Source organism: Telopea speciosissima, chromosome 9, assembly GCF_018873765.1.
Source record: "Telopea speciosissima isolate NSW1024214 ecotype Mountain lineage chromosome 9, Tspe_v1, whole genome shotgun sequence".
NCBI lineage: Eukaryota > Viridiplantae > Streptophyta > Magnoliopsida > Proteales > Proteaceae > Telopea > Telopea speciosissima.
In genome coordinates this window covers 40249947-40269584 of record NC_057924.1, presented here as the reverse complement: position 1 = coordinate 40269584, position 19638 = coordinate 40249947, and the positions used below count along the sequence as shown (strand labels likewise).

At 41.2% G+C, this 19638-nt stretch overlaps 1 protein-coding gene across 2 annotated transcripts; it reads left to right on the top strand.

The window, feature by feature from the left end:
• Nucleotides 1-318: 318 nt before the first annotated feature.
• LOC122639433 (transcription factor bHLH144-like) lies at nucleotides 319-19259 on the top strand. 2 transcript variants are annotated; one of them, XM_043832291.1, is made up of 2 exons: nucleotides 319-409; nucleotides 18058-19259. In XM_043832291.1, the coding sequence occupies exon 2, from the start codon at nucleotides 18407-18409 to the stop codon at nucleotides 19127-19129; it is 723 nt and encodes a 240-aa protein (XP_043688226.1). In that variant the 5' UTR covers nucleotides 319-409; nucleotides 18058-18406; the 3' UTR covers nucleotides 19130-19259. The 2 variants fall into 2 exon arrangements, with proteins under 2 accessions (XP_043688226.1, XP_043688227.1); XM_043832292.1 differs by lacking the exon at nucleotides 319-409 and adding an exon at nucleotides 17679-17752.
• Nucleotides 19260-19638: the final 379 nt, after the last annotated feature.

The window sequence follows — 19638 nt, the reverse complement described above, 5'->3', positions numbered from 1 at the left end:
TAAAATTGTTGCTTCTGTGGTAAGATCTCTCTCTCCTAGTTATATTCTGCAGTAATTAATTTTGTGGTTGATTTTACTATCATATCTTCAGCTAAAATTATAGCTCTCCTCAAATTGTTTTGGTTTAACTATTTGTAGTTTAGTCTCCCTTTGTTTCCGCTGTTAAGTTAAATCCCTATGTTGATATCATATGGGTTTTTTGGGTTCTTGAAGCAGGCGAAATTCGTTTTCTTTGTGAAGGGCTTACTTTCATTGCTATCATCCTGGTCTTAACTAATATACTGGTTCTGGAGGAGTGAGAATGAACATTGCTATTAACCTGAAGGGATATAGCACAGTGAAGGAAGTTCGAACGATTACTATGAATGTTAGGATCATTGCGTATTACCAAATGATGCAAGTTTGTCAGGTAAAATATTTCCTTTTCATGTACATGCGTGCTTACTGCCCTCTCCCCCCCTAGCATATGGTTTTACCCAAGCTTCATCTTGAATTTCTGAAAATGTGTACTCTTTTGGTGCCATGGGAGTGAACTACTTCACTGTTTAATTTTTGTGTTAAGGTTTTTAAGGACTCAGAGAACTATATTTGCAAATTTTGATCAATGTTGTCATAAAAAAGTTTTAGTAATACTCTATTTCTATCTATACCTTCTGGCACAGAAGGTAGTTGATCACAATTCACAACTTCTGTAGTATTGATACTTTTTATGAAATTGAGACTGTTCTGTAACTTATGCAATAACATTTTCTTTAAATAAAAATCAATTCTTTCTCTCTTTATGTTTTTATTGGGAATAAAGTGAGTGAGTGTGTGGTTGGGTGGAGGGTAACCTCATAAGAAACCAAGAATTTGATGAGAAGAATGACAGCTGTGCCCCAATCCTTAATCCTTGGAATCGGAAATGGATGGAATGGTTAGCGTTAAAAATTATTTATTTCAAATATCAGAATTCTTTCATTCTTTGGAGTTAAATAGTCCACATTTGTTGCATTCTGTTCAATCCGGATTTTGAGTATCTGAACAGTTCCCAATTGGAACAGTTGTATTCAACATAAATTCCCATGTATGTCTTTTTCTTTCTTGGTAAATATTTCTTTATATACTGGGTTTTCAAAGGTACTTTTATATAGTGAAAATCTGTTTGTAACCAAGGTGGTTAAAACAGATTCTGTAACCACTTTTTTTTTGTCCTTGACCATAAGACAGTACAATATTTTAAGATGAGGATAATTTTGTAATTGGACTAGGAAATTTGGGACCACTCCCAAAAAGTTAAATTCCATTTTAAAATTTAAACTAGGTTAGTTATGTAACTTCCATATTAAAATAAAAAACAAGCTCTAGTAATCTTTAGAGAGAGAGAGAGAGAGAGAGAGAGAGGCAAAAGCTTTAGTAATCGCTTTAGTAATCTTCCTTGCCAGTCTGATGTAACTATGCAAGTGCACTACCTTGGACTGACCCAAACCCATTTGGGAACCTAGGTGGAGATGAACTGGTCCAGTTTGAGTCTTGGGTCTGGCAGGATATTTGTAGTCTATTTATTTATTTGGATTTATCTTTAGTCCTTTGTTTTATTTTGAATACTGTATAGGCAGTAATAGAGTTTAATTATGTTTCAGTTTTAGAGTTAGAATAGGAGTGCTTAAAAAAAAAGGGCGTACCCAGTGCACGAGGCTCCCGACACTGTGGGGTCTGGCGTTTGGGGAGGGTCATAATGTACGCAACCTTTTCCCTGCTTTCGCAAAGAGGCTGTTTCCAGACTCGAACCCGTGACCACTTGGTCACAATGAAGCAACCTTTATCTTTGCACCAAGGCCCAGTCTCTCCTCCTCTCCTTGCGATCTCTCTTTCCCCTGCCAAGTATCGTTACTTTTTGTTTTTCATCGCAGCGGTACTGTTACCTCTCTTCTCGATTACTCCCCCTCCTCCCCCACCCCCCCCCCCCCCCCCCCAAAAAAAAAAAAAAAAAAAAAAAAATGAAGAATGAAAGAGGACTGTTGCTTTGTTCCCCAACAAACTGAATCCCAACCCTACTGAAACCTTCAACTCCCACACACACACACAAAAAAGAAATTTTTTTTTTCCATCCCCACCCTTCATCAAAATCGGAAACCTAAATTTCCCTTCAACTCCTACGATAATCCACACCTTCCCTCCATACTCCATAGACCAAACTCTCACTGCCCTCCTTTTCCCTCTGATCTCCATCGAACCCCCTTCCTAGTTCCTATAGTTCCATCAGAAAAAAAGAAGAGAAGCGAGAGCAAGAAGCATCGAACACGATGAAAAGAAGAAAAAGATCATACCTGGTTTCGAACTTATCTCCATCCACCGTCTCTGTGAAGCCAAACTCTTTGTCGAGCTTGAGCATGACAGCTTTTTCCTCACCTCAATGCATAACTCATAGTGCTTCTTTCACTGACATCCTTCCTTGTTGGTTCGACAGAGTGGTTGATCTGATTTTTGCGTGGAAGAAATCCTCCTCGAATCCAATCTCTTTTGTTGATCTCGTGTCCTAGTCAGAGTTGAAGTCACACGTTGGACTCCTCGGTTTTGTTGAAGGTCCCCTGATTCCGCCATGTCTAACTTCTAGAGGAAGAAGACGATTGCAACTCGTCTTCCACCCCCACCCCCACCCCCTTCGATAATTTTTTCTTTCTTTTAAACCCAGTTTCCCATAATATCCCCACTTTATTCTTTTAGTTCATTTAGGTCTTATTCTACCTTTATTTCCAGAATTACCCTCCCTCTCACGTTTCCCTTATGTTTCTTATTTTGTTTTTTTTTGTTTCCAATAATACCCTTGTCATTGTCTCTTATCACCTCATCCCCTTTAATTTTATTTGGGTTATTACCAAATGCCCCCCTGAAAATGGCCAAACTTACAGTTGCCCCCCTAAACTTTCACTAATTCCACGTGCACCCCTGCTTTCCAAACTAAATACCAATATTGTCCCTCTCGTTAGGCAGAGACGTTATGTTATAACGGATCCCAGTTTTTGAACATCGATGGACCATTCTGCCCCTTGATAGGGTAAAATGACCAAAATGACCTTACCTGAAAAAAAAGAACAACAAAAAAAACTGCAACTCCTCTTCCCCAAATCGTTTAGGGTTTGGGGAAGATGAGTTCTTGAAATCTCTTGGCAAAGACAGACGAAAAAGAGAAAAAAATTAGAAAGCTTTTGCAAAAAACGATATTCGAAGCTTAATTTGGCCAGTGAAATAAGGGCGGATATTCAGTTCATGCCAGATCGAATCACTCCCCAAAGTTCTTGAAATGCAGGAATTTTATCTGTTCTAGATTCGCTAACGGATAAGTAAACTTTTTTCTTTTTTGGTAAAGAAAGATAAAAAAGTTCTTGTACGGTGTTCATTCCAGAGATCTAGGAGAAGAAACAAAGAAGTATATGTGTGATTTTCTCCCTGAACGCAAGATTGGAGAAGAGATCAGTAGTTGCAGAGAAAACAGTAAATTTCTTGAATAATTCCTGGAGGATGAAGTTGCAGAACAATTGAGAATTCTTCAAAAATAAGAATGAAATCAGAAATTTCGTGTGATGATGAAAGAAAGAGAGTTCTAGTACAAAGAATTGACCTGGAAGTCTGAAACTGAAAGAAGTAAATCAGAAAATGGAACTCTCCGAGACTCCGACACCTGAAACGAATCTAAATCGAGAATGGTAAAGTCAGGAACTTGGAATCAGAGAAAAGCAGGAAATGAGAGAGAACTTGGAGTTCAGAACAAAAACTGAAACTAGAAAACTAGAAAGGCAAATTGAAATCAGAATATGGTAGAATTTTAACCAATAATCAGGCTTTTAGACATTAATGAATTATCAATTTGAAACAAGACAGAACAATAAAACCAATGATGAAGTTTTTGAGACATTCTAATCTGAATTCATTAGAATGATAAAGGGAGAGATAGATTAAAGACAGAACAGCAAACTAGATTAGGAATCCAGCCAATGTGTAGGCTTAGAATCCACGAGTATGGTTTGAAACCACATAACCAGATGAATTTTCTGCAAAGGGTTAAACCTTAAAACTCCCAGTTGTTTTACCAGAATCTGAGGCTGGCATCGTTGTTGCCGGAGGACGGACGTCGTTAATTTGCCGTGTCCTTCTGAGGCCGCCGCCTCCTAGTTCAGCCACCGCAAGAGGCGGCAGTGGCTTTCAAAAAAAACCCTAACCCGTCTCTGTTTTGCGATTTGGCGAAGGAGAGGGAATATTCCCTCTCCGATTCCTTATTCTTATAAAATTTAAAAAAAAAAGATTTTTGTATAACCAATTTTTTTAGGTCAAATTGGTCATTCTACCCTATCAAGGGGCAAAATAGTCCGTCAATGTTAAAAAAATGGGATCCGTTATAACATAACGTCTCTGTCTAACGGGAGGGACTATAGTGATACTTAGTTTGGAAAGCAGGGGTGCACATGGAATTAGTGAAAGTTTAAGGGGGCAACTATAAGTTTGGCCATTTTTAGGGGGGCATTTGAAAATAACCCATTTTATTTTGTTCCCAATAGATCCCTAGTCTTTAAGTTTTATTATCTGAACTTAATTGGTGAATTTTTATTGTGGTGGTAGTTTTGGTTTTGTGCATACGTTTCTTTGATTGCGAAGCAAGAGAAAGAGGGAATTAGGTGCCCTAGCATGCGAAATAATAAAAAAATCCCTTTTCAAGGACGGTAATTGGTATGTATCCGTTGAGAGGGATTGAGTTGGAAAATATGAGCACTATTTCGTTAGATGGCTAGATTCCTCTATGTGTTTTATGGACCCTTTGATCTTCTGGCTAGTAGTTGAGACCAATTTGTTTGTGGCAAGGCATGAAAGTGAATTAAAAACAAAAAGAAAAAAAGAAAAAAAGAAAAAAAAGAAAGGAAAGTGGAATTCCTTGGAACTAGACAGGGCACTGGTGCCTCAGGAAGCAGGGTGACTTGTTTGAAATTCCTTGGAAGGAAACTCTTCATTAACACCGGTACAGGAAAGTACATCTTTGAATTTATCTATGTACTATTCTACAGTCATAGTACCTTGGCGTAGAGTGTTAAGCTGATTGTGCAAGCGGCGACGGTAAGAAGAGGGAAGATATTTCTCCGTAAGGATTCCCTTCATGCCTTCCCATGTAGTGGGTTCCAGCCGTTGGCGTATAAGTCTTGCCTCATGAGTACGCCACCATTCTCTTGCTCCTCCAGTGAGCTTAGTGTGAGCCAGCTGCATCTTACGTCCTTCCGTCAATTGAAACCAATTGAAGTAATCATCCAAAGCATTCACCCAATCATGGAAAGCAATAGGATCATGCTTCCCATTGTACTCCTTGAGGTCCAGCTTCACTTTGTGCTTGTCACCATGTGGTCGATAATTATGATCAAATTCATCACCATATTCATGCTCATCTGGATATGTAGCTTGCAAGACTCGATGAGGTGGACGTGGTACAGGCCTAGTAACACGGTTCACCGTAGGTTGTTGGCTGTCGTCTTGTGATTCCCTCATCTCTTTAATCTCTCGGTCCATAGCAGCAAACTTGTCGGACAGTTGCTGGACTGCTAGGATGAGTTGCTCCTGACTAGCATTATCCATTAACTGATTGGAGCTTGGTTCTTCCATGGCTTTGATACCAATTAAAGTAGAAAGGTCAGTTCGAGTAAGAACAACTCTACAGTAGGATCGATGATAGGTTGCAACAGAACACCAAACACTTAATTGATTGGAAAATAAAAGAAGAAAAGGATAGAGGAGGATGGATAGAAGGATAGGGTTGGGCTTTCTCAGCCTTTGGGTCTCTCACCCACAGCTATCTCAGCTGTTGAAAACTGAATTCTTTCACAGAATTGGGAGCAAAGCATAGATTGAAAATTTCATTCATAAAAAACTGTCACAACTAATCCTCTTTATATAGTAGAGGACAAGATTCTATATATTATACTATATACTATCTTCTTGAGTCTTCAAAAATCTTCTAGAGTTTTCAAGAGTCTTCAATAATCTTCTAGAGAATCTTCTAGCATCTTCAAGAGCACCCTTCTAGAAGAGAACATTCTAGAATCTTCAAGAGAACCTTCTAGAATCTTCAAGAGGTTGCAACTGGTCCAATTTGATGGGCTGGACTCTTCTTCTTCCTATGGTACTTCTGCCCATACATTGGGTTGTCTTCTACATCACCCTATCTCCCACCTTGATGAGATAAAACCATCAAACCCTACAAGAATCGATTGAAGTGCTTTCTCCCTTCTGCGATTTTTTATTCTTCCTTTTTGGAGATTGAGTCTACATCAAATATTGAAGAAGTCGCCTCTTTTTGAAGATCAAGTGCTGCTCCTGTGGAAGCATCCATCATTGCTTGCAAGATTGAAGAATCATTATCGATTTTAGGACTTATAGGTTTTTTTCAAAACCCTGACTTCGTCGATTTTAGCTTTCCCTGTTTCTAATCAAGCTGGTTTTTGGAGGAGGCCTTCATTACCCTAAAAGAGGATTTCGATCCTACCTGTGGCCTTTTTCTGCCAAGTTTTTGGGGGTGATCTACATATTCTCTATTTTTTCGGATGTTGTCCTAAAACCCTGAAAGATCGATCTCACTCATCCCTTCTCAGGAGCAACTAATTTTTGGAGAAGTTTTTTCACCTCACCAACAGAAGAACTCGATCCAAGTTTGAGCTGTTTCCAACAGCTGATTTTGAAGATATTGATTTTCTCCATATTTGAGTCGCTCTGGTGTTTTTTTCTTGTGCTCTAATGTCTGGCATTGCTACTGCTACTTCTGGGCTTGATGGGCAGCCGCGGAATGAGTATCTTCCCTTTGCTGCCTCAATCAAATTTGATGGCATCAACTATCTGATGTGGTCAAGGTCTGCTTACTTAACTATTGCTGATCGCGGTCTTACTGGACACATCACTGGAACTGCCGAGGAGCCCTCTACAACTGGTCCTCTTTAGGATTGATGGATTTCAAATGACTCCCAAGTCATGTCCTTACTTATTTCTATGCAACCAGATCTTGCCAGTGATTATTTGCTATTAGAAACTACTGCTCAGATATGGATTGCTGCGAAGGAGACTTATTGTTAGGTTGGAAACGATGCTCAGGTGTATGAACTTCACAAGAAGGTACATGAAACCACCTAGAAAGAACTTTCCATCTCCCAATACTATGCTGCCCTTTGTAGCTTATGGCAACATCGGGATCACTACATTGATTACCAGCCCACTAATGCAACAGACATTGCTGCCTACTGTAAGAATGTAGACAAGATTTGAGTTTATGACTACCTAGCTGGTTTGAATGTTGAATATGATCAGATTCATGTTCAAGTCCTTGGAAGATCCCCTTTTCTTACATTGGAGCAGTCTTATGCTCTGGTTCATACTGAAGAAAATAGATGGGTTGCAAAGCTTCATCCTCCTACCATTGACCAATCTGCCTTGCAAACTGGTTCAGGTTCTACTCCCATATCTGATGAGTCTTCTTGAACTGGAGATACCTCTAAGGCGGTCATTAAATGTGAGCACTGCCATAAGCCATATCATACTAAAGCCAATTGCTGGAAACTTCATGGCAAACCTGCTGATTTTGAGGCGAAACGTGGTTGTGGTAAATCCAAGTCCAAAGCTAATCACACTGAAACTGTTGTAACCCCTTCTACAGACATTGGTCTCACTCCGGATGAACTTCAAGCTTTCCGTCACATGTTAAAGGCCTCTCTAGCTTCACCTGCTCTGGCATTTGCACCTGGTGCCCCCTTTAGTTCTCACTTTGCTTCAGGTATTACAGTCAGTAGTCACTATGCATCGGCCTTCTCCGGTTCCTGGATTATAGACTCTAGTGTTACTGACCACATGATTGGCTCTTCCTATATTTTTCACCAATATTCTCCCTCTCTCGGGAAAGACACTGTTTGTGTGGCTAATGGTTCCCTTTCTTCTAAATCTGGAAAGGGTTCTATTCGCTACTCCCCTAGCCTTACATTATCCTTTGTCTCACATTTTCCCTCTTTCTCTACTAATCTTCTTTTAGTTAGTAGTCTTACCAAAGATTTAGATTGCAAAATAAACTTTTTTCCTTCTTACTGTGTCATACAAGATCTGGTGAAAGGGACGATGATTAGGGGTGGTAAGGTAAATGGTTATCTCTACTTACATGACATGGGTTAGACTCCTCTCCCTGCAACTTCATCTCTAGCTCATCAGTTACACTCAGTCTCATCTCTTGATCTCTATCTATGGCATTGTCGGCTCGGCCATCCTCCTCTTCGGACTTTAGTTTTTTATTTTCAGTTAGTAAAAGATTGTAAACCGGATGAGTTTTTATGTGAGGCTTGTGTTTTAGCCAAACAGACTCGTTCTAGTTATTTCCCTTTGAATAAAACAAGTGTTTCCCAAGTGTTTCCCCTTTTACTTTAGTTTATATTGATGTATGGGGTCATGCTCGTCGCACATCCATTTCTGGTCATCGATAGTTTGTTACTTTTATTGACTGTTTTACTCGTACTACCTGGGTATACATGATGCAACATAAGAGTGAAGTTTTTTGCTGTTTTCAGCTCTTCCATCGTAAGGTTCAGACCCAATTCAATGCAACTCTAAAAATTCTGCGCAGTGACAATGATAGAGAATACATGGAGGGTCAGTTCTAAACATATTTGGCTGATAATGGGATACCTTATCAAACCAACTGTGTCGACACTCCTGCCCAGAAAGAACGGAGTAGTTGAAAGAAAAAATCATCTTTTCTTGGAAGTTGCTAGGGCCATTATGTTTGCACGGCAGGTTCCTTCTCAATACTAGAGTGATGATGTACTTACCACTGCCTACTTGATAAACTGCATGCCTACACATGTTCTTGATTGTCGTGCACCTACAGACATTCTCCATGGTTCCTCTTCTTTTGTTATTCCCTCAAAGATCTTTGGCTGCGTTTTCTATGCTTGGAACCATCATCCTCATGGCATGCTTGATCCTCGTGGCATTTGGTGTAATTTTTTGGGTTACTCAGTTACTCAAAAAGGATACAAGTGTTATCATCCTCCTACTCGGTGTACTTTGGTCACTATGGACATTGTCTTCCATGAATCTCTAACCTATTATTCCCAGCCACCTCTTCGGGGAGAGCATGATTTTATGAGTATTGAAGATGTGTCTGCTATACTACTAGTTCCTATTCAAGGGGAGCCGTCTACCCTGGACAGCCTCTAGTCCGGTTCCTATTCAAGGGGATCAATTGGTTCGAAGGCCTGTGAGTCAGATTCCTGTTGATAAAGTCTATACTCGGACCCCTAAGCATAAGGAGAAAGTTGAACCAGAGCCTGCTACTCCATTTGGTAAGGTTCCTTCTCTTGAATTACCTATTGCTGTTGGCAGCCATGTTGGAGAAGATGAAAGCCTTATCCAAAAATGAGACGTGGGAGTTAGCGGTTCTTCCTCTAGGCAAGAGACCGGTTGGCTATAAATGGGTTTTTGTGGTCAAGCAGAAGATGGATGGGTCAGTAGATAGATACAAGGCAAGACTTGTGGCCAAGGGGTTTACTCAAACCTATGTGATCGACTACCAGCAAACTTTTGCTCCAATTGCAAAGTTGAACACTGCTTGGGTTTTATTGTCATATGCTGTCAATCTGGGTTGGGATTTGCAGCAATTGGATGTAAAAAAATGCATTTCTTCATGGAGAGCTTGAAGAGGAAGTTTACATGGAGATTCCTCTTAAGTTTTTCATGTGACAAAACTCATGGGAAGTTCTGCAGACTGAAGCAAGCATTATATGGGCTGAAGCAGTCCTAATGTAGTCCTATATAGACAAAGCCTAATAGGAACTAGGTGAAATCAGAATTCTGTAACTGTTTACAGATGTGGGCTGTTTAGGGTAAAACAAGGGTTAGGTCTAAGAATTCAGGTATGGTTTATATATGGTTTTAGTATGCAGGTGTAGGGGATTATTATGGTATAAAGAAAGTAGGGTTTGGATAGGTTTAGAAGTTCTGCAGTTTTAGGTTTAGGGTTAGGGTTTTAGGTTCAGATTTTAGGCTAAATCTAGGGTTTAGGAAAGGGCTTTGGGGTTGGGTTTCTGGTCGAGTGTAGCTGGCAGCCGGGGGGGGGGGGGTTGGTTCGATCAGGCTTTGGTGGTGTTTTGATGGTTAATTAGGGCTAGACAGAATTTAGAATGGTTTTTAGGGTTTTGGGCTTTATTGGAGATAAGGGGGATTAGGGTTTGAGTGGTCTGATTGGGCTGAAAGTAGGATCGAGTGTAGGGGGGAATGGTGGATGTATGCTGAAAGTTTGGGACAGATCTGATGGTGGAATGATGGTTGCTTAGAAACTAAGCTATGATTCGAAGGTGGAAGTTGCAGGCATAGTACTAAATCTCGTTTCGTTTCGGTGTTTCGGTCTGACCGAAATTTCCGAGATATCGAAATTTTGTCGAAATATGGTATTTTTCTGTGGTTGTAAAATGCCAAGAATGACCGAGATTTCCGAAACAAGATGACCGAAATTTTCGAAATTTCACCGAAAATTTTGAAATATTCGAAATATTACATTTTTCAATGCGATGTTGCATTTCGTTTCAACTCGACCGAGATACTCGAAATTCTCGAAATCTCGACCGAGCCGAAACGAGTTTTAGTACTATGGTTGCAGGTTTAATGGAGGGCTAGGTTTGATAGATGGAGAGGGAATGGGAGTAGGTTTAATTGGAGGGAAAGGCTGAACAGTATGGGTAGGCTAGGGTTAGAGGATTAGAAGAAGATAGTAACTGTAGAATTAAATAAACTACTTACTTGAATAACACTGATCTCCAACAGTAGTAGATTGAAGAAGAGCTAAGAGAGGAGCTCCCGATCTACAAGATGCAAGGAGTCACTGGGGATTCCAGTCCTTCAATCCTTGATATGACTCACAAGGGGGGGTCTTGATATGAGTCATATGACTCATAAGACTAGATCTCATAGGAGAGAATAGCAGCAGCACACAAAGGCAGCAAGCAACGAAATTTTCAAACATAAACTGGTGGGGGTGCCTCTCTCACGTTTCTATTAAATAATAGGCCAAGGGCCTTATTCCTAAAACTATTACAACTCTAATCTCTCATCCAAAAACGTGGAGAGGTACAATTAAGTAACTTAAAACAATTAAAAGATATAAAAGACCTATCTACCCTTAATTGTAGAGAGGTACAATTAAGTAACTTAAAACAATTAAAAGATATAAAAGACCTATCTACCCTTAGTAACTTAAAATAAAAGGAAATCTAACTTAAGAGACTGATTTAAAAGAAGATTCCCTACTAGTCAATAGGATTTAAGAACCTATTAGCCAATAGGAGCACTTCACTTAAATTAGACCAATTGAACCAATTGGATGCAACCAATTAAAAATGGTTCAATTAACAACATAAAAATAAAACTAAGTATAGAACTTAAATAAACTAAACTAAGGCTCCTACTAAAACCCTAGGCTTAGGGTGGCTTCTTCAATTCGAGGAGGCTAGGATATGCATCAACTCTCCCCGACTTAGAAACATTCATCTCCGATGAATGAGTAAAATTCAAGCAACACTCCGTAACTTGGGGCTACACTTCTTGTCATCAATAGTATGAGTCCAAGTACGATGCTTGTGTGAAGAAACTCATCCACGAACTTTGTGATGAGGAGGGGGAAGCAACATATGGGCAGCAGCTTCAACACTTCCCTGGTAGAATTTCGTTGAGGTTGGAACAGTGGGAATATGGTCTTCAATTCGTGGAGCCTTCTCTTCGAATTATCCAAGGGGGCATCACAAAATCAATGTGTTCAACCTCCATGAGGTCTTCAATGTTGATAACCTTCTCATCGAGCTCCACTTCTTCAAGGGCAGCAACTCGTTCAATGCCTTCTCGAAACAGTCCTTGATGCCTAGAACGTTAGCAACTCCAATAGCTTTAATAATGTTTGATCTCAATCCCAGCCGAAATCAAGACAGCATCTGAGTATCACTTTCTCTGGTGTCAATACGAGAAGAAAGAGCATCGAACTGCTGCATGTACTCAGCTATAGTCATAGTCCCTTGTCGTATGGAGTTGAATTGATCTTGCATCTGAGCTCTGTAATGTTTGGGCAAATATTTCTCTTTCAAATCATACCTCATATCTTCCCAATTAGTAGGTGCAACACATTCACGTTCCATGTCTCTCTCTGTCTTTCGCCACCATTCTCAGGCAGGGCCAATCAACTTGGTACGTGCCAGTCTCATCTTTCAATCTTCAGGCAAGTCATACCAGTCAAAATAGCCATCCAAGGCAGCAAGCCAATCATAGAACACCTGGAGATCACGGTTCCCATCAAACTCCTCCTGCTCGAGTTTGACCTTCTGCATATCATACCTCTTATTAGTGGCTTCATCAGCAGTGAAATAGGACCTCATGTACTCCTCAAAGTTAGGTCTTCGAGGTTCTTCTCTGTAACCTCCTCTATCATGTCTTCTTCTGTCTCTGTGATCTCCACGATTCCTGGAGTGATCTTTGTAGTCTCTATGGCCTCTGGAACGATCTCTGTGATGTCGGTTCCTTCCCAGAGTTCCATGAACTTTAGAGTGAACTTGAAACCTGTCTTCTACGTGTAGAGGGTTGTTTACAAGAAGCACAGTCTGCCTTTGTTCCATCACTATCATTCGATCACTGAGGACTTGCTGATCTACAGAGAGCTTCTTAAGCATATCCATGATTGCACTCATGGAATCAGATTTGGGGGGGGGGGGGCAGATTGTTGTCTATGGTTGGATTGCCATGTTCGGCCATGGCTTTGATACCAATTAATGTAGTCCTATATAGACAAAGCCTAATAGGAACCGGGTGAAATCAGAATTCTGTAACTGTTTACAGATGTAGGCTGTTTAGGGTAAAACAAGGGTTAGGTATAAGAATTCAGGTATGGTTTATATATGGTTTTAGTATGCAGGTGTAGGGAATTATTATGGTATAAAGAAAGTAGGGTTTGGATAGGTTTAGAAGTTCTGCAGTTTTAGGTTTAGGGTTAGGGTTTTAGGTTCAGATTTTAGGCTAATTCTAGGGTTTAGGAAAGGGCTTTGGGGCTGGGTTTCTGGTCGAGTGTAGTTGGTAGTGGGGGGTGGTTCGATCAGGCTTTGGTGGTGTTTTGATGGTTAATTAAGGCTAGACAGAATTTAGAATGGTTTTTAGGGTTTTGGGTTTTATGGGAGATGAGGGGGGTTAGGGTTTGAGTGGTCTGATTGGGCTGAAAGTAGGATCGAGTGTAGGGGGGAGTGTGGTGGATGTATGCTGAAAGTTTGGGATAGATCTGATGGTGGGATGATGGTTGCTTAGAAACTAAGCTATGATTCGAAGGTGGAAGTTGCAGGTTTAATGGAAGGCTAGGTTTGATGGATGGAAAGGGAATTGGAGTAGGTTTAATGGAGGGGAATGCTGAACAGTATGGGTAGGCTAGGGTTAGAGGATTAGAAGAAGATAGTAACTGCAGAATTAAATAAACTACTTACTTGAATAACACTTATCTCCAACAGTAGCAGATTGAAGAAGAGCTAAGAGAGGAGCTCCCGATCTACAAGATGCAAGGAGTCATTGGGGATTCTAGTCGTTCAATCCTTGATATGACTCACAAGGGGGGGGGGTGTCTTGATATGACTCACAAGACTGGATCTCATAGGAGAGAATAGCAGCAGCACACAAAGGCAGCAAGCAACGAAATTTTCAAACATAAACTGGTGGGGGAGCCTCTCCCGCGTTTCTATTAAATAATTGGCCAAGGGCCTTATTCCTAAAACTATACATAAACTGGTGGGGGAGCCTCTCCCACGTTTCTATTAAATAAATTCCTAAAACTATTACAACTCTAATCTCTCCAAAATCGTGGAGAGGTACAATTAAGTAACTTAAAACCATGAAAAGATATAAAAGACCTATCTACCCTTAGTAACTTAAAATAAAGGAAATCTAACTTAAGTTTGTGCGATCTTCTTCTCTCCCCCCCCTTCTTCTTATGTGCTTTCCCCTCTCCCGTGCAACGCTGATATCTTCTTCTCAGACTTCTTCCCATCTTAACCAGCCCTCCACCACAGTCATCATGAGAGGGAGACAGGTAAAGACATGGCAGATCATTTTTTTTCAAAGAGAGGGTCCTGCTTCTGGATGCCGTGTTTCGGGTCGGACATCCAACGCCAGTGGTAGAGACCCCTTTTGGTGGGGGAGAATCCGGAGTCCCAACAATGAAGAGCTGTGTTGGAGGAATTGAACAACAGCAATAACAAAGAAAGTAGGGGGAGAAAAGGGTGGAATGTGCTCTTGAAGACAAGGGATTTGTGGTTGGAGATCGTGGATTGGATGTTGCTTCCATCACTTCATAACTTGCACCAAATGTTCTCCAATCAAAGGACCTGAGTGATGAAGAAATCTAACGTAAGCAGGGATTAACCCCAACCGTGTTGGTCCTAGTGTTAGTGACACCTGTAGTTCCCAGGTTGGGATCTCCATCAGCACTCACTAGAAGGTGGTCCTAGCAGTATTTTGTAACTACATTGGTTGTTCCAACTCTCAAGCCGTTTCAATTCTGTACCCCAAAAAAAAAAAACCTGGGAATCAAAAATACCATTTCAAACTTAAAGACCCATTACCATTTTACAGAATTTGACATGCATGGCTGATGGACTGGCCACTAAACCAAAATTAGAGAGAAGACAGACAGCATCACCAACATCGCAAAGACAAGTTGCGGATTTCACCAAAAGCTAGATATATAGCACACTTGGTTATGGGAGAGTGTCCAGCAATAGGGCGAGTGGTATTCATGGCACCATTTGCCAGAGCCACCATTGCAGTGGATAACTCCCCAATGGGCGTTGGAATCGGATATTCATATTTGCCATACTGTTGGTGGTGATGGGGATCATTATCCTCTCAGGTTCCCTGCCCGGTACAGTTGTCCGGTTCCTCTCATAGGGGGCTGGAAATGACGACCTAACCCCCTGCCCGAACACATTACCCGGGTGTGGTTAAGTTGTCATTTCCGCCCCTATGAGAGGAACTGGACAACCGGACGGGGCAGGGAACCTGACAGGAAAAAAATTCGGTGATGGCAGCTGTAAATATGAGAGTGCTACTTCTCATCCAACCTTTCGACCTTCTCTTCGTGAAATTCCATCTTTGCCTGGGCTTCCTTCTCTCATGGGCTATCTCCCTCTCTTCTGGCGTCGCTGCTGCCTTGTCTATCGTCTCTTCAGCTTTGGTTCAAGCAATGTTAACTTGCTCCTTAGCAGTAGTGGCCATGTTACTCAGCTTCTCCTTCACTACCTGCATTTTAGGTCTTTCTTTCTCTCCAAACAACAAAAGGGAAAAATGGATTCACAAACAATGAAAATCCAATTTTACAGACGATTCGAATTCTCGCCATGTTGCAGCCTTTGAAACTACAAGAAGGTAAGACTTTTGTCGGAAATCTCACTCTGGATCAAGCAGAACGAAGTTTCCCAACAACTCGCTCTCTGTTCAACCGTTCTACAAGAGTCATCCTTTGAATCCCAGCAGCTTGGTTAAGCTATCAACATCAAGAGCAGTTTCATCATGTACCTCTGCTTCTCCCCAATCATCCCTGCTTTTGAGAAACCAAGCCCTATGTTGGGACATAACCTCCAAAACACTGTTAATTCTAACAGCGATCCAATAAGCTCCCTTTAAGTCCATCTCTAACTTTACAAGCCAAGCCTGACCATCTTCAGGGTACTTTGAACCATAGTTGTCAAGGCGTCTCCTAGGCGGGTGCCTTGGACGCTTTGGTCGCCTTGTGTCTAGGCCCCCTTTCAACGCCTTGGGTCGCCTAGACACCGTGACAACTATGCTTTGAACAGATTTCTGGTGTTCTACACCGCAAAAGGTGCTGCTCATAGATGGACCCCCTATTACTCCTACAACTCAAAGCAACTTAGCTGTCGGGGATGCAGGAAGAAACGCGCAAGGTGCCGAACACTGTTTTGCACTCTCCAGAGCGTTTTCTTTTTTCTTTTTAGTTTAATCTCTAGTGGAGAAAGAAAGGAGTATTTGAAACACCGACGATGGTCTCAGAGAAGAAGAAAAACGAGGGACAAGGAATCTGCTTCCTTCGTTGCCTCCACCACCAAACCTCAACTTTCTCGCTAATTTGGAGGATTGCTGCCAACCAAAAGAGAAGAGAGAGAATTAAGGAAAGCCAGGCCACTTCGCCAGACAAGAAGAAGCCCCATGCACACAGTGCCATGGTGAATTCCCCTTCTACCTCTTCTTTAATCATTTTAAGCATCAAACCATGATGTCACTGTGTTAAATGTTAAAACTAATTGTACTGGGGGACAATAAAGTACAGTTATAAATTCTGTTTGTAACCTGCTTGGTTACAAACAGGCAAACCCGTTTATATAATCCAAAATTTTATTGCACAGAATGTTTGCAGGGAAAACTCGTGAAACTTATAGCATAAACAGAAAAGGAAAATGGGTTCTGGCACGTGATTAAAAAAGGGCATTGCAGTGCATGAAGCTCCCACTACTGCAGGGTCTGTGAGGGGCAAATGTATGCACTGCCCTTTTTGGGATGTGATTATGTCTTATAAATTTTGGAAAAACAGATGTTTTCCCCGTTTCTCTTGGGGGTTGGTGGTACAGGAATTGGAATCAGATCAGAAGAATCGTTGTGCAGTTACTTTAGTTTGAGGGATCGAAATCGTATCAGGAGAGTCGGACAATTCAAATCGGAATTAGTTGAGCACATTACAGATTCTGACCGATTCACACATTCCATGGGTGGATCAGGCAATCGAGATCAGCTCGATTCACCTGATTCCTGCAACTTTACTGTATCTAGTTTCTCCAACCTTCTCCATCCTCTCTGTTTTTGACGATAAGGGTATCAATGCCTATTATTGCCCTCCCCATTTTCGGTGGAGACCCTTTCAATTCTGACGATAAAGAACTCGGGAGGGTTCTGAGAAGAAGGTAGGTTTTGTTTAGCAAGTGGGCAGTGCCACCTCCTCAGAGGAGCTCCAGCTCCAACAATTGGATGTCTGTCATTGCAACTCCAACTTTCCCTCCTCTGCTTCCATTGCCACCCTCAAACTGGGATTTTTTGGGACCTCCTTTGCTCCTTTGTCAAGTTCTGTCTCTGAAGAGGAATGGGAAGCCACAACCTTCACCATCACATCAGTAGTCGCCACTACTGCGGTTGCAGGTAGTCTTGCAGGAATTTGTCCGATGGCCACAATTGATTCTAGCTGATATTCCAGATTCTTTAACCATTATCACCAGAGGCACTGAATTGAGATGGAAAGCCAAGATAAGAGGAAGAGGTAGGGCAAAGTAGAGAACTGAAAAGTTACCGGAAATAGGGATTGCTGCCATGACGCTGTTGGAGAGAGAACTCACCATCACAGTAGTCATAGATGACTACCGGTGAGGGTTGTAGCATTGTGGGTTGCTTGCCATAGATATCACCATGTGCGGTGGTGGTGTTGAAGAAGAATGGTGCCACAATTGGTGATGGTTGAATCCTCACTTTTGTGCCTCTGAAAACAATCGTGGCTGTTGGATTGGATTAGCCTCTGAGGAGAGCTACTCCTTTATCATGTTGCCGGTCTTCTCACCCACGATCGTCACTGGAAACTGGCAAGAGATGGGAAAAGACTTTGGATACTCACGGTCAAACATTCCAGTAGAGGGAAGTTAAAGAGAAACGAGAGACAAAGACAAGGGAGAAGACACACGGGGAAAACAAGGTGCAGAAAAACCGATTAAAAAAATGATTTGTTTTTCACAGATTGGTTGCTAGAATTAGCTGACTCCAACTGATTTGAATCGGAATCAACTGAACCCAATTTTGGGTTTTTAAACCTTGGCTGTTATTCAACATAGCATGCTATATTTGCCCCGCCAAAGATTCAATTTTTCTGTTTTATATAAAAGGCTGTATATCTTTTCCATGTTATTTAATTTTTTATTGCTTTGAATGGTCTCAAGATGTACTTCTGTTTGCACTTTTATGTTTGTGACACTACCATTCATTTGTTTACTTTGTTATCAGGCTGAGTACTTCCGCCAATTGCTTAAACCTGTTACGTAGTTACAGAGATTACGTAGCTCCACGACACACAAAGTGACTGCCCTTTTTGCTTTATTCAGTCATTAATTGGGAAGCAGTTGAAAGTTGAAAGTATTTGTTTATGGTGGCTGTTAATTGAGATGGACAGCTACGTTGGATGATGGCAACAGCATAACTACCACTTACCTTCTGCTTGATACCATTTTCACTGGGCAGGCCTCCTGATACCTTAGGAAATCTCTCATCCACTGTAAACCAAACAAATCCTTACTTAAGGCCATCTCTGCACCCATATATTTTTACAGCATTTGAGCTTTTAGAAAAATTGCTCATGCAGAGTGACCAACAAATTTACCATCAAAAGGTGGTGCCTCCTCTTGCATATCAATTTGGTGGTAATTGTATGTATAATGGTTCTATGGCCCCAGGCTTGGGTGTAACTCTACCAGGAGCAACAAAGCATTCATCACCCCTTAATGGGGTTGAACTGCAGCCTTTTGAAGTCTGTCCCAAGAACTACATCATCTTTGACCAGACTGATAACAGAAGCCGTGTCATGTTTCATCCTGCTCTCGCCCAGAAATTCAGTTGCGCTGGTTTTGATATCCAACACATTGAAAATGAACGGGGAAAGAATGATGAGGACAAGGGAAACAGAGGCTCCTCTTCTTCCTTGAAAGAAGACACAGAGGACATTGACATATTGTTGAGTTTGGAACAGGAAGAAGAAGATGGGGACGAGGTTAGCACAGCACAAACTGTTGGCAGCTGTGGGAGCAGTTCCTCAGATTCATGCTCAAACTATGGTTCAAAACCAAGCAAGCAGAGACTGTCTTTTGTTCAGAAGTTGTGCTCTGGCGGCAGCAACAGAAGCACCGGTTGCAAAGGTGAAAGAAAACGGTTAAGGATGAAGAAGATGGTAAAAGCACTGCGGGGAATTGTACTAGGTGGTGACCAGATGAGTACAGTTGCTGTTCTTGACGAGGCTGTCAGATACCTCCAGTCTCTGAAGGTGGAAGTGAACAAGCTTGGTCTAGAGGATTTGAAGATGTGAAAAATGACATGGTAACAAATATTGGACTCTCCCTTTATCTATTACAATTATGAATAATCACTGTATTAATTTAGGTGTGATAACTCTCTCTCTCTCTCTCTCTCTCTCTAGTATCTTTAACAGCATGGGTGTATTGTTCTTTGGATGGGGAGGAGGAAGGTCAACTTTGTCCTTTTGCTTTGATTTTGTTGGGGGGTGGGGGGTTGAGTATAGGCTGGGTTGAGGGAGTTCATATAATCTCCAATCTTTATGCTTTTCTAGTTTCTTTTTAGTATGTCAAATCTCATTTTCTGAGACTTTGGCAGTTGGGCCACTAGGCCCAGTACTGCTCTTTTAATGTCATTACGCTTCTGTTATGTATTAAATGCTTGCACTTTTTTCTCCTAGCTACTCTTTTAATGTCCTTACTTTGGTCAAATTCCATTGATTATTCTTAGTTGTTAGCAGTTGGATCTGAATCAGTTTCTTTTATAGTTGCTTAAATGGGTATTGATTACTTTGCGTGTGCT

What these genes read in the sequence shown, in the direction of transcription:
- LOC122639433 (XM_043832291.1), top strand. Translation starts at nt 18,407, where the DNA reads ATGCAGAGTGACCAACAAATTTACCATCAAAAGGTGGTGCCTCCTCTT.